Source organism: Eretmochelys imbricata, chromosome 10 (genome assembly GCF_965152235.1).
Source record: "Eretmochelys imbricata isolate rEreImb1 chromosome 10, rEreImb1.hap1, whole genome shotgun sequence".
In the NCBI taxonomy this organism is placed as follows: Eukaryota; Metazoa; Chordata; order Testudines; family Cheloniidae; genus Eretmochelys; species Eretmochelys imbricata.
In genome coordinates, this window is record NC_135581.1 from 586,185 (window position 1) to 600,413 (window position 14,229).

The window sequence follows — 14,229 nt, forward strand, 5'->3', positions numbered from 1 at the left end:
CCCTTGTGCAGTATGATACATACATGGCAAAGCAGAAGTAACAGATTAAAATCAGAGCCGTGATCAACATGCAGGATATGAGAACAATCCTCTGCAGACTATCTTCTAAAGTTACTCCATAATCTATATATTCAGAAATAAAAGCACAATCAATAAGCATAGTCATGTCAGTGATCTTCTGTACACCTTGAAACAATGCCAATTAAAGGGTTTAAAGTAAAGCCCATATATGTATCAAAATGTGCATGGGGACCTACAGTTATGGTATGTGAGGCATTCTAGAACATAAGAACGGCAATACTGGGTCAGACCAATGGTCCATCTAGCCAGTAACCTGTCTTCAGACAGTGGCCCATGCCAGGGGCCCCAGAGGGAATGAAGAGAACAGGGAATCATCAAGTGATCATCCTGTCGCACATTCCAAACTTCTGGCAAACAGAGGCTAGGGAAACTTCAGAGAATGGTTTTGCGTCCCTGCCCATCCTGGCTAGTAGCCACTGATGGACCTAATGAATGGTGGGAGCAGTGGAGTTGATTACTGTGTGGTTGTTGCCCTTTTGGTAATATGCTTTTTGTTTTCTTTGGAGTCTTTGGGCATCGGTCTACAATAAGTAAAAGTCTGAGGAGGAGGATTTTATTAGCAGCCCTGGGACTCACTGGCTACATCTCTCTAATTGATACAGAAAGGCAGAAGAAATAGTGGGATGTACACCATGTGCTTTAGAATCCTGTAAGATTCTTCCACTGTGTTGCAACTGTTACTGATACTTACCACTGTGAAATTCAACTGCATTGCTCCAGTCACTCCAGTTGGTGGAATAGCTGCCTGTATAATTACGCCGTACCCTTACAAGGTAGTCATACCCTTGCTTCAACTGCATTGCAAGAATTTCGAAGTGTGTCGTTTGGTAGGGAAGCTGTTCTACAAACTCCTGAATAAAAAGTGAAGTAACACATTTAGGTTCTGTATGGAATATATGTTTAGTTTCCTGGACAGTGTTAGGTGTGACATTCAGTTCATATAAATATGTTTTACTGATTTCACTGCTGTAACCATCAAATTGATACCTGCTGACAAACCAAAAGCTCAAGATGTATTTGAAGAGAAATAAACTCCTTTGCTGCACAATTTAAGGTGGATTAAATCCATTTTCAGCACACAATTAAAAAAAATATCAGGAATAATCTAAATAAAACATAGAACCTGGCTAATTTATTCTGAGAATCAGCCTATGACTATTGAACTTTAATATGTTAAGTTTGTTGTTAATGACTTGAGTTTAATGAAATATGAATTCAGTGGCATCCAGGGCTCAAACTGGGGCAGTATGCAGTAGTATCATGTCCTGGCACCTCTCCAAAGCTGCTATACTGTGCTACAGAATCTCACCTGGTCTGGATGGGACATTAGCGCATGGCAAACCAGAGTGCGAATGTCCACAACACTAGTCTGCCGTGCACTAATGTCTTGTGTGGCAACTGCTACAGCGCACAAACAGTTGTATAGTGTGCTTTGTCATAAAGGAGGGGAAGTCATAGGAGGAGCCTGAGGAGCCCAGCAGAGCCTATAGGGAGATTCAAGCCCCACCAAGGGGACCCAAACCCAGTGGAACTCTGAGAGCAAGAACAATCATATTCTGAATCTCAGCACAATCTACTGTGAGAGGCGTCTCGATCTGATGACTCACATGGGGAGAGCTTATTCTGTGGGCGAAGGTCAGAAGATTACCACCAGTTCCACTCCTGGTGATGTCACTGAAGCAATGTTACCTGTGTCCATAGTGCTTGCTGTCCCTTATGCATGAATGATGGGGGAAATGGTACCCAGCAGTCTCATCACCATTAACCACCTGGTTGAAAGCTCCTCAAGATTTTCTGAAGGACTTTTCATACCATGGGTACCAGCTCAAGAAAGCGAAGAAAAATGCAGTTTCCTACCTCTTCTGGATTCTGCTTGTTCCAGTATTTGACTTCGTAAGTTACTTCCTCTCCATAGAGCATGTCCCCTGCGCTGTAGCTCTCGATCCACCTCAAGACGTAGAAGTTATCATTTTCACCCTTCTCAATGGTAAGATTTGTTGGGGGTCTTGGTTTAACTGTAAGGGGGAAACACTGACTCTGAGGAATGGACAGAAGTGGGCAATTCAGTCACAGACAATGCTGTAGTTACAGATGTGGGCACTGCATTCAGCCTTGTTTCCCTGTGCTCTGGTACAGGGATGTAAAAGCCAAAACCAGAATACTCCATACTGAAATGGGATTTTTGAGTCAGTGGAATTAGTTGTAGGTCTCAAATACATGTTATCAGTGGCCTGCTCCCAACATGAAAAAAATGCATAGAGTTGCTTCATAGCTTGTGCTCTGGGGATGGGGATTTGCTTGTGGCATCTTCTTGGCCAACCTCTCCCTGGTGCCTGTGCTCCGGGGATGTGATCCCAAGACACAGATTCATACTCATCCTGCTAGTGAGCAACAATGACATCAAAGAAGGGCTCAGATCACTGCTGCAGGTTAATCACTACACAGGTTTCTTGAAATATTTCTCCTAATATCTGAGGTGAGACAGATTTATCCATACAAACTATTTTAATACCAGGAAAGTATGTGGGCGTGCATGTGTGCAATAGATATATTTATGCTGACTGTATCCTGTGACATCAGAGAGACATTAACTATTTTACCAAAGGCCATTGCAATCTACCAAGAATTAGTTCTAGAAACCCTGTTAAGCCCATTCAGACACTCAGGGTGGTGATTAAACTGTCATGAGATGTGTTTGGGGCCAAGAATCCTGGCTACAGACATTTGTCCTCTCTCAGAAATAGGCAATGACATCTTACTCCTCATCCCTGAATTCTGTTGCCACATGAAGAACACATTTTAGGTGCGTTTCTCTCAGAGGATAGGAAGGTGCTGACTGTGTGATGCTGGTGAGGTATTTGGCTGGGGATGTGGAATGGGATATATCAGTCACAAATCTGTAACAAACTATATCTCACCAATGTATGCCACTTCCACAGTGTCATTCCATAGCACTGTCCCATTGGCCTGCAGTGCTAAATTATATGCGAGGCCTGCCGCGAAATATTCGGGCAGAATTATGCAAATGCAGTTGGAAATTGAATTCATACTGCTGCCTTTTCCAGTCTCAGGGATGCATGTGTTATATCTGAAAAAAATCAGAATTGATGTGATGTTTACATAGGATTAAGCACTCAGTTCATTTAAACTAAGCCCCCATTCAGTGTCATCAGAGAAGGCTCCCAGTGGGTAAGCTGAATCTGAGATGCACAAACTTAGTTCCCAGAAAGCATTTGGTACAAAAGTCTTAGCTATCTGTGTATCCCCCAGTGAAAAACTCAACGGAGAAAGCTACGGCCTAGTCTGTAAAGGAGAAATTAACACAGTGAGGACCCGTTTTTCACCTGGCTGCAAAAGAGAGAGCATATTGGTGACGGAAAGCCTTTTAGTCTGGAAAAGAAAGAGGGGTCAGCTAACCTGTTCAAAGTGATGCCACTTGCATGTCTCTGGGGAGAAACTGTAATCAGCTGGGGAGAGAGGCTGGAACTGGCTTCTGTTGTGGGAGTGCCAGCAGGCCTCTGCACAATAGAACCAGGAAGAAGGACTTGGCCCTATGTTCTTGCGCTATACGCAGGAGAGCCACTGGGTTCCAGGGGAGAGGGTGGGGGAGGGGAGGGCAATCCTTTCCCCCAGGCTGAAGACAGGGAATACAACCCCTTCTAGATCACACAGCCACTGCTGAATACTCCCCACATGGAGCTTCATGTCCAGTGAAGGTAGCTGCAGATCCATTGGCCCTGCCATGTCCCTGGTTCACACCTAACGATCCCCTCTGCACCGGGGGTGCAGGGACGCCTGCAGAGTTGTACTCTACCAAACACAGGGGGTGAGGACCCCGAGCATTATGCCCTTTCCCATGCAGCAGGACCACATTGATTCTGCTGTGCTTCAGACCTCACCCCATGGCCATAGAGAGGTAGAGCAGGGCTGTTAATAATTGCAGCATATTTAATGTTTTAACAATGAACCCAGAAAGTGGCAATAAACACTTACACTGTCGATAAAATTTCCTTCTTGTAATAGAGCCGGAATTCCTTGGAGCAGTTTGTTTGTGCAGCCGCTTCCCAGTGACAAGACAGCTCCCGGGCATAGTCAGTGAAGCACTCAAACCTCTGTATACGCCCTGTTGCCAAAACTAAGGAAAAACCAACACAACACTGAGCAGTGACAGAAATAGGAAACAAAATCAGCCAGAACAGGGTCTGGTGCTAAGAAGTAGAAATTTCTTCTTTTGAAACAGAACTATTAAAGGTTTCAGAGTGGTAGCCGTGTTAGTCTGTACCAGCAAAAACAATGAGGAGTCCTTGTGGCACCTTAGAGACTAACAATTTATTTGGGCATAAGCTTTCATGGGCTAAAACCCACTTCATCAGAAGCACGGAGTGGAAAATAGTGTAGAGAGGTATAAAAACACAGCATATGAAAAGACAGGGGTTGCCTTACCAAGTGGGGGGGAGGGGTCAGTGGTAACGAGCCAATTCAATTAAGGTGAACTATTAAAATCTCTTAAAGGGAGCGTGAAAGCTCAATCATTTGACTTGTTCAGATTAAATGGGAAGAGAAACTAAACTTGGCCCACTACAGCGCACACTTCAAAATTCTATGGGACAAAACGAAAGGGCTGTACAATCAGAATTTGGATCAAAGACCCCAAAACAGCTTCCAGCTCACCTACTCTCAGGCCCCGAAACATTATCATTGGGAAATTAGTTTATCACAAGTTCTGTGTAAAGGTTATTAAAGATTAATCAGAGAATATCAGAATCATAGATATTAGTGACAGAAAAGATTAATTAGGCGCCAGTGCACTCTCCTAGGAATCAGAATAAGGTTCCTGCCTACAAGGCATTTTCTAGTGTTTTGTCAAACATCCCAAGCAAGCAGGCTTCCCTCATTCCCTGCGATAGGCTTCTCCATAGTCTAATTAACTTTCATGTTTAAAAGAAGTTTTCTCCTGATACTTCATTCCCTTATTCCTAGTTATGCCCATTATTAATTAATTAATTATTATTATTAATGTGTATTGTAGTAGGGCCCCAGGCCCCAGTCAGGATCAGGACCATGTTGTGCTGGGTGATGCACGAACACAATGGGTATGTTTACACTGCAATTAAACACCCATAGCTGGATGCCAGCTGACTTGGGCTCAGGCTAAGCGGCTGTTTAATTGGGGTGCAGATATTCAAGTGTGGGCGGGAACCTTGGCTCTGGGACCCTCCCCACTCACGGGGTCCCAAAGCCCAGTCTCTAGCCTGAGCCAGAACATCTACACCACAATTAAATAGTCCTTTAGCCCGAGTCACGGGAACCTGTGTTAGCTGGAATGGGTCAGCCACAGGTTTTTAACTGTAGTGTAGAGATACCCAGCAAGACCTGCTCCCTACTCCAAAGAACTTACAATCTACTTTGAAACAAGATGCCATATGTGACTGTACTGAACAGCAGAAGGGAAGGGGGTGGGAGGGCATGTGTGACAATAATCTCATGTAGTTATAAAGGCTAACAACATGCCCCAAAATCTGAAACGGGAACTTTTAAAAAAACAAACAATGTCAGTAAATACCACCCACTTTTCCTGTCCTAGATAATTCCTCTCCCTCTCTGGCGCTTGACCCTTTGGGTATTTGTAGACTTTTGTCACATCCCCCCAGTCCTCTCTTATACAAGCTATGCAGATCTAACTCTTCCAGTCCTTCTTTTCACGTCAGTCTCCTCCACCTCCCTGGTTATTTTTTGTTGCTGCTGTCAGAACTCTGACAAACTTGTCAACATCTTTCTTTCTAGTAATGAGGTTCCCAGGACAGAGCCTGCTGGCAGTATTCCAGCTGAAGTTACACAAGGGTTAGATAGAGAAAGGATTCCTCCTCTGCTCCAGGACAGGATGATTCTGCATATGTAACCCAAAACTCTTTCGGTCCTTTTCTTGCTGTCATATCACACCGCAAACTGAAAATTAATTTGCTGGGAAGTCCCACTTCTTAGGGTTCTTTCAGCCACTCCTGCTTCCCAGGTTCCTCTCACCCATTCAGCGTTTGGGCTTGGATTAATTCTCCAATATGTCAGCTTGCATTTTCTCCAAGTTGAGTTTTACTTGGTAACTTCTTGCCCATGTTTCTAATCTCCCTAGGTTCCTCTGTATTATTTCTCTGGTGTGATGGGTATTTCCACCTACTCTTTATGAAGTGTAATCTGAAAATTTCATGAACATGCCGTTCATTCCTTCTTCAAGAGCATTAATGAAGTTGTTAAATAAGACTGGATCTAACACTGATCCCTGTGGTACTTTACTAGAAACTTAAGCCAACTAATACTTTGCTGCTTATCATTGTCATTTGTTTATGGTCTTTCATCCTCATTAAAATCCATATATATTACATCTGTTACTTTCACTTCCTCTTCTAAATGCCCAGTCCTTCTAGTCTTAATCACCAAGCAGTCCCTATTCACTTGAGTAATTCCATTTACTTTAGAAATCATCATAGAAATCATAGAACATCAGGGTTGGAAGGGACCTCAGGAGGTCATCTAGCCCAATCCCCTGCTCAAAGCAGGACCAACACCAACAAAATCATCCCAGCCAGGGCTTCGTCAAGCCAGGCCTTAAAAACCTCTAAGGGTGGAGATTCCACGATCTCCCTAGGTAACCCATTCCAGTCCTTCAGCACTGGGACTCACTTACTTGACTAGTACTACTAGCATGTGTAAGAATTGAAGCTTCAGGAATTAATTTTTTTAACTCTATAAAATAAATAATTTAGTATGTTTGGTATGATTTACTCTTTATAAACCCCAACACTTCCTGCTGCTCATGGTTCCATCATCATCTAAATTTCTAAACTGTTTTGCTTGTGTTTTATTTTACTGAGGATAAACATTAATCTTATCGGTAAATAATTAACAGGTTCTTTCTTCTTTCCTTTTCTGAACATCAGTACCACATTTGCTTCCCTTGTCTTCTGATATCTCCACACCGTCCACGTTTTTTTCAAAAACAATTGTCTGTGGTTCAGTCAATTAAGGATAAATTTCCTTCAATACCCTACAATGCATATTGCTAATTTGTATAGGTTTACAATTTCAAAGTACTCTTTATTCATTGTGATTTTTACAAGGTCTTTCTTACTTTTTATTATTCAAACTTTTATTTATTTTTCCTCTTAAAGACAGATTTGAAAAGAGGAGTTCAGTGTATCAGTCATTTTTGAATCAGCATTAATTTCACTCCCTCCTAATTTTTAATGGAGTTTCCTTCTCCCTTGAGGTGTAAAAAGCTCTCTCTAGTCTCCTAAACTACTTTGACTAGCAGCATTAATTCATTTGGCCTTTTACTTCCCTTATCTTTTCCCTACAACTTTTAACATACTCTGTATTTATTTTACTGTCTTCCTTTTTCATCTCTAGCACAGTTTTTAAAATCTCAGATCTTTGAGAATTTCCTTTTGAAACCACATACAATTCAAAGTTTACTTTCAATTTGTATAGTTGAAAAGGGAACTGAGATACTGAACTTATTTTTTTTGTCTTCAACAAGAAAAATTCAAAAAAGAAGCTTGAAACATGCAATTCATAAGGAAGAAACAAACCTGTAAAACCAAACATTGACAAAAAGTGGGTTAGAAAATTTTGGAAAATCTAAGCATATTCAAATTAGATGTCTTAGCCGGTATACACCTGTGGGGCTTGATTCTTCTCCCATTTAATTCTATTGCAAAATTCCCACTGATATCACTGGAAGTAGAACTGGGACTGTGGGAAGTAAAGAAATGAGCTAATGCAATTTTTGTACCACAGACAGTTTTCGTTTTTTTTTAAACCATGGACAAATGAGGTGCTAACAAAAGACTGCACCAAAAGTAAAATGTAGGACTGATTCTCAAGAGGGTAAAGGAGGTACCCTGGCAATTATCATCCTATAAATCTACCTTCTATTCCCAAGGAAATATTGGAAAAGATATTAAGAAAAAAGTCCCCAGACATCTAGAGCCCAATCCTCCTCCTGTTACATAAACTGCACTTCAGTGGTCTCCAGAGGATAACCAAAGAGCAATGAGCAGCACCAGCGGTTTATAAAGGTTAAATCTTACCAGAAAAACTTGATTACTTAAAAAAGGATAGAATTGGTGGGCAAAGGGCACATAGGAGACATCACATATATGGGCCTCAATCATCCTTCCCTATGGAGGCACCAAAAGCGCTGGACAGCACCAGGAAACTCTTCAAGGTTTACTTCACAGTTTACAAGAAATTTTCTCCTCACGCAGTGGGATTTGAAAGGGATTACAGTGTCACAGCCTGTAGGGGAGAAACCCCTACACACACTGAAGCATCTGTGCACTGGTCTGCTGTTTCCCCCTCCTCCCTGTCACCATAGCTTTCTCAAGAACCACGTTGCTGTTGGCTGAGTCTCCGCATGGTGGGCAGTGGTAGTCATGAGAGGACCCACCGGGAGTTTAATACTCTGTCCCTCCAGGGCAGATATCCACTGGATAGCCTTGGGCCAGCAGGGGACAGTGCTGCAGAGAATGCAGACTATAGCAATATGAGCACTAGCTGTGTTAGTCTGTATTCGCAAAAAGAAAAGGAGTACTTGTGGCACCTTAGAGACTAACCAATTTATTTGAGCATGAGCTTTCGTGAGCTACAGCTCACTTATCCGATGAAGTGAGCTGTAGCTCACGAAAGCTCATGCTCAAATAAGTTGGTTAGTCTCTAAGGTGCCACAAGTACTCCTTTTCTTTTTGCGAATATGAGCACTATAAACAAAGCAGATAGATTAGATCAGAAAGCCAGTTGCAACAACAGGGGAACAGAAAGACAGTCTCTCCAAACATCCGTTTCAGCTCTTTATCAATTCCTGAGTTTTTCTTTGCATGTTGAAAATATTAGTGGAAAGATATACTAGAACTGAGACTATATTCTAACATATAAATATTGTTGATATTTGCAATCAGACATATTATTATGGCTACTGAATTATGGTAAAAATGTTGCTTGCTAATTGTTCTATTCACTTTAAAGTGTTGTTGATAAATTACTTTTAAATGAATTACGTTACAACATTAGCAAACTCACTGTGATATGTTGCACATGAAAAGAAAAGGGTCCATAAAGCAAGCACTGCAGCCTTCAGGCTGTCAGCCATTGTTAGCACTTGTCAGTTTCTGTAGGAGAAGCTGTACTGAGATCCTGCAATAGAAAACATTAAAAGCTTAGATTAGCATACAAACTGGTTAAAGAACACAGTTTTTTCTACCCTTCACCCTCCATATTGCCCCCAGTGCCAGATGTTAGCACATCCAGTATATTCCGAATCCCCTGAAGTTTTGCCATGGAATAAACGGAACAATTTAGCAGATAAGGATATTACAAAAGACTTAAATGAGTTCTTTAAAAAAGTCTTCACCCCAGAGACTGTTGGAGAGATACCTACACCAGACCTACTCTTCTCAGGTACTAAAGATGAGGAACTGCCAGAAACTCAGGTCCCAAAAGAGGATGTACTGGAACAAACTGAAACATTTAAGAACAACAAGTCACCAAGACCAGATAGTTCAACCCAGAGTCCTGAAGGAATTTAAGATTGAAGCAGCTGACTTGCTAACAAAAACATGCAATTTCTCATTAAAATTGGCTACTATCTCAGTGAACTAGAGGCTAGCAAATACCATACCAACCTTTAACATAAGGCACTGGGAAGATCCTGGGAATTACAGACCACTGAGCCCTACTGCGGTTCCAGGCAAATTTGTTAAAACAGTAATATGGAGTTATAAAGCACCTATATGACCATGCTATAATAGGGAAAATTAGCACAACTTCTAAAAAGGAAAATTAGGCCCAAAGAATTCTTGTATATTAAAGAGGCACATCAAGCACATAGTGGATAAAATAGATCCAAATGACATTATTTGGACTTTCAAAAATCTTTTGACAAAGTCACTTAAAAAAGCTATTAAAGAAAATAAGTGGCCACGTAGTGAAAATACTGTCTTGGATTAGAAATGGCTAAGGTCTTGTCTTCACTAGAAAAGTACAGTTAGAACACAACTTTGAAGAGTTGTGTTAACTAATACAGTTGTGACCATGACTTTGCAGGCAGTGAAGACAGAGACAAGTCTTGTTCAGCATTATGTCAGCTGGTTACAAGCAAACGCTAGTCCCTTCCTCTGCTGCATATGGTCCTGTCTCCTGTCCGATATAGAATCATAGAATATCAGAGTTGGAAGGGACCTCAGGAGGTCATCTAGTCCAACCCCCTGCTCAAAGCAGGACCAATCCCCAACTAAATCATCCCAGCCAGGGCTTTGTCAAGCCTGACCTTAAAAACGTCTAAGGAAGGAGATGCCACCACCTCCCTAGGTAACGCATTCCAGTGCTTCACCACCCTCCTAGTGAAAAAGTTTTTCCTAATATCCAACCTAAACATCCCCCACTGCAACTTGAGACCATTACTCCTTGTTCTGTCATCAGCTACCACTGAGAACAGTCTAGATCCATCCTCTTGGGAACGCCCTTTCAGGTAGTTGAAAGCAGCTATCAAATCCCTCCTCATTCTTCTCTTCCATAGACTTAACCATCCCAAGTTCCCTCAGCCTCTCCTCCTAAGTCATGTGTTCCAGTCCCCTAATCATTTTTGTTGCCCTCCGCTGGACTCTTTCCAATTTTTCCACATTCTTCTTGTAGTGTGGGGCCCAAAACTGGACACAGTACTCCAGATGAGGCCTCACCAATGTCGAATAGAGGGGAACGATCACGTCCCTTCATCTGCTGGCAATGCCCCTACTGATACATCCCAAAATGCCATTGGCCTTCTTGTCAACAACGGCACACTGTTGACTCAAATCCAGCTTCTCGTCCACTGTAACCTCTAGGTCCTTTTCTGCAGAACTGCTGCCGAGCCATTCGGTCCCTAGTCTGCAGCGGTGCATGGGATTCTTCCGTCCTAAGTGCAAGACTCTGCACTTCTCCTTGTTGAACCTCATCAGATTTCTTTTGGCCCAATCCTCTAATTTGTCTAGGTCCCTCTGTATCCTATCCCTACCCTCCAGTGTATCTACCTCTCCTCCCAGTTTAGCGTCATCTGCAAACTTGCTGAGGGTGCAATCCACACCATCCTCCAGATCATTTATGAAAATATTGAACAAAACCGGCCCAAGGACCAACCCTTGGGGCACTCCACATGACACCGGCTGCCAACTAGACATGGAGCCATTGATCACAACCCGTTGAGCCTGACAATCTAGGCAGCTTTCTATCCACCTTATAGTCCATTCATCCAGCCCATACTTCTTTAACTCGCTGGCAAGAATACTGTGGGAGACGGTGTCAAAAGCTTTGCTAAAGTCAAGGAACAACACGTCCACTGCTTTCCCCTCATCCACAGAGTCAGTTATCTCGTCATAGAAGGCAATTAGATGAGTCAGGCATGACTTGCCCTTGGTGAATCCATGCTGAGTGTTCCTGATCACTTTCCTTTCCTCTAAGTGCTTCAGAATTGATTCCTTGAGGACCTGCTCCATGATTTTTCCAGGGACTGAGGTGAGGCTGACTGGCCTGTAGTTCCCAGGATCCTCCTTCTTCCCTTTTTTAAAGATGGGCACTACATTAACCTTTTTCCAGTCGTCCGGGACTTCCCCCGATCGCCATGAGTTTTCAAAGATAATGGCCAATGACTCTGCAATTACATCCGCCAACTCCTTTAGCGCTCTCGGATGCAGCGCATCTGGCCCCATGGACTTGTGCTCGTCCAGCTTTTCTACATAGTCCCGAACCACTTCTTTCTCCACAGAGGGCTGGTCACCTCCTCCCCATGCTGTGCTGCCCAGTGCAGCAGTCTGGGAGCTGACCTTGTTCGTGAAGACAGAGGCAAAAAAAGCATGGAGTACATTAGCTTTTTCCACATCCTCTGTCACTAGGTTGCCTCCCTCATTCAGTAAGGGACACACACTTTCCCTGACCTTCTTCTTGTTGCTAACATACCTGAAGAAACCCTTCTTGTTACTCTTAACATCTCTTGCTAGCTGCAACCCCAAGTGTGGTTTGGCCTTCCTGATTTCAGTCCTGCATGCATTTTTATACTCTTCCCTGGTCCTTTGTCCAATCTTCCACTTCTTGTAAGCTTCTTTTTTGTGTTCAAGATCAGCAAGGATTTCACTGTGAAGCCAAGCTGGTCGCCTACCATATTTCTTTCTACACATCGGGATGGTTTGTCCCTGTAACCTCAATAAGGATTCTTTAAAATACAGCCAGCTCTCCCGGACTCCTTTCCCCCTCATGTTATTCTCCCAGGGGATCCTGCCCATCAGTTCCCTGAGGCAGTCAAAGTCTGCTTTTCTGAATACTGAACTAGAAGGTTGATTCGGCATTGCATTTCCTATTTTCTTATATTTTCTTCCTGTGTGAGGCAGTTCTTCTGTTGAAAATCACGAAGCCCATAGCTTGCATATTATCTGTTCATCTGCTTCTCACTCTGTGATGTGCTAGTGAGAAGAAGACTTCTTTGAATATTTCCTATGGTGAGAGAGATTTTTCTGTAGAGGATTTAATTTACATTAAAGTAGAGGAGACTAGAGAACAATATTTGCAGCTCATGGGTCACTGTCCTCTCTTGCTCACCTCACTACCAAAGTAGAAGAAACTTTTCTGTACCTTCACTGGGTGTGAGTTTCACCAAAGCACAAGACAAGAACTGGCTGCAAGAGCCACAATTCTGCTGTGGAAGAAGTTGGAAATACTTTGGCCTTTTATTTGTGGAAGTGTGCACATATGTGCAACTATGCAGGCTGTGGTCAAAGGCTAGCTGCAGCCACGTTCCTCCAAGCATTGCCTTTCATCGAGTGTTGGGAAGAGTTGCAAGCCGAGTTGCTCCTACATTGGTTGTAAATGATGGGAACACAGAAGACAGTGTCTTAGATTTTGTATGTGTGTAAATATTTACACACATACAAAAACCCAGTTATAATGAAATGGAGTAAAAGGACCTGAATTGCTTAAATACATTTCAAAGGACTTCTCCTGTAATGAAGCTTCACTCCACTCTAAGGCAGGTTCCACTGTGCTATTCCCCTCCTTACCTCAAGCTGTATTAGTTGTTGGCTATTCAAAATGGTCAGGTTTCAGAGTAGCAGCCGTGTTTGTCTGCATCCGCAAAAAGAAAAGGAGTACTTGTGGCACCTTAGAGACTAACAAATTTATTTGAGCATAAGCTTTCGTGAGCTACAGCTCACTTCATCGGATGCACCCTGAATGCATCCGATGAAGTGAGCTGTAGCTCACGAAAACTTATGCTCAAATAAATTTGTTAGTCTCTAAGGTGCCACAAATACTCCTTTTCTTTTTTCAAAATGGTCACCATTTTTTAAAATGGTATATTGTTTTCTACTCTCCTCATATGAAAAAACCCCAGTGAAAGCATTGGAAAATTTTAACCTTAATGGTTAAGGTTTCACAAAGTTATGAGTGACTAAGAATAAGGAGTTAAGATGGAAACTGTTAAGCAACCTTAACTAAGCAGTCACTGCTGATCTCACTATAAAGTGCAATGCATTTCTATTTATTTCACACACACTACCTCAGAACTGACTTATCAGCATTTGAAAACAGACAAAAATTGACTAACCAAAGAGTAAGAAATAATTCCAAAAGGACACAGCTGCCTTTGGATTTGAACAGAATTTTCTGCATCTGAAAAATAAGAACAAATTCTCCAAGATACAAATTATTCCTTCTCTGTCTGGATTTCTCAAGAGAGGAAATGGTTGATTTCCAGTCAACTGCTGAGTAATGGTGTCTCATGACTAGTGTTCCAAGAAACGCTTAAAAGATTTGGCAAAGAATTCCACATTGCGTAAGCATATACAAATCAACAGAGCCCAAAGCAAAAAGATCTCCCCACAAAAAAGATTTTTATGTTTTGGCGAAATGGATGCAATCAACTGCTCAAAACAGCAAAACGTATTTTTTCTTTCTAATAAAAGCAGTAGATTATTAAATGAAGCTCAGGAATTAGGAAGACTGTCAAAATCGCAAAAGTTGTCCCATATGTATGCCCTAAAGTTTTTCGTAATAACAAATAATAAAATAAACGTAACACTTACAGTGTATATCTTCAAAATGCTTCACATACCCTAACTTCACAACACCCTGATG

The 14,229-nt window shown here is 42.2% G+C and overlaps 1 protein-coding gene across 6 annotated transcripts in view; it reads right to left on the reverse strand.

Annotated features, from left to right (window-relative positions):
• IL4R (interleukin 4 receptor) overlaps nucleotides 1-14,229 on the reverse strand; it is a 28,034-nt gene that overhangs the window by 5,355 nt on the left and 8,450 nt on the right. For 2 of the 6 annotated variants that reach the window (XM_077827640.1, XM_077827641.1), the window contains exons 3-8: nucleotides 9,154-9,267; nucleotides 4,075-4,216; nucleotides 3,000-3,169; nucleotides 1,939-2,096; nucleotides 773-932; nucleotides 24-123 (exon numbers count right to left, since the gene is read on the reverse strand). In XM_077827640.1, the coding sequence (XP_077683766.1) occupies nucleotides 24-123; nucleotides 773-932; nucleotides 1,939-2,096; nucleotides 3,000-3,169; nucleotides 4,075-4,216; nucleotides 9,154-9,223 (800 nt within the window). In that variant the 5' untranslated portion in view covers nucleotides 9,224-9,267. Of the gene's footprint in view, nucleotides 1-23; nucleotides 124-772; nucleotides 933-1,938; nucleotides 2,097-2,999; nucleotides 3,170-4,074; nucleotides 4,217-9,153; nucleotides 9,268-9,511; nucleotides 9,592-13,699; nucleotides 13,768-14,229 lie in introns of those variants that run through there. The other 4 variants (XM_077827643.1, XM_077827642.1, XM_077827644.1 and 1 more) reach the window with 4 other exon arrangements.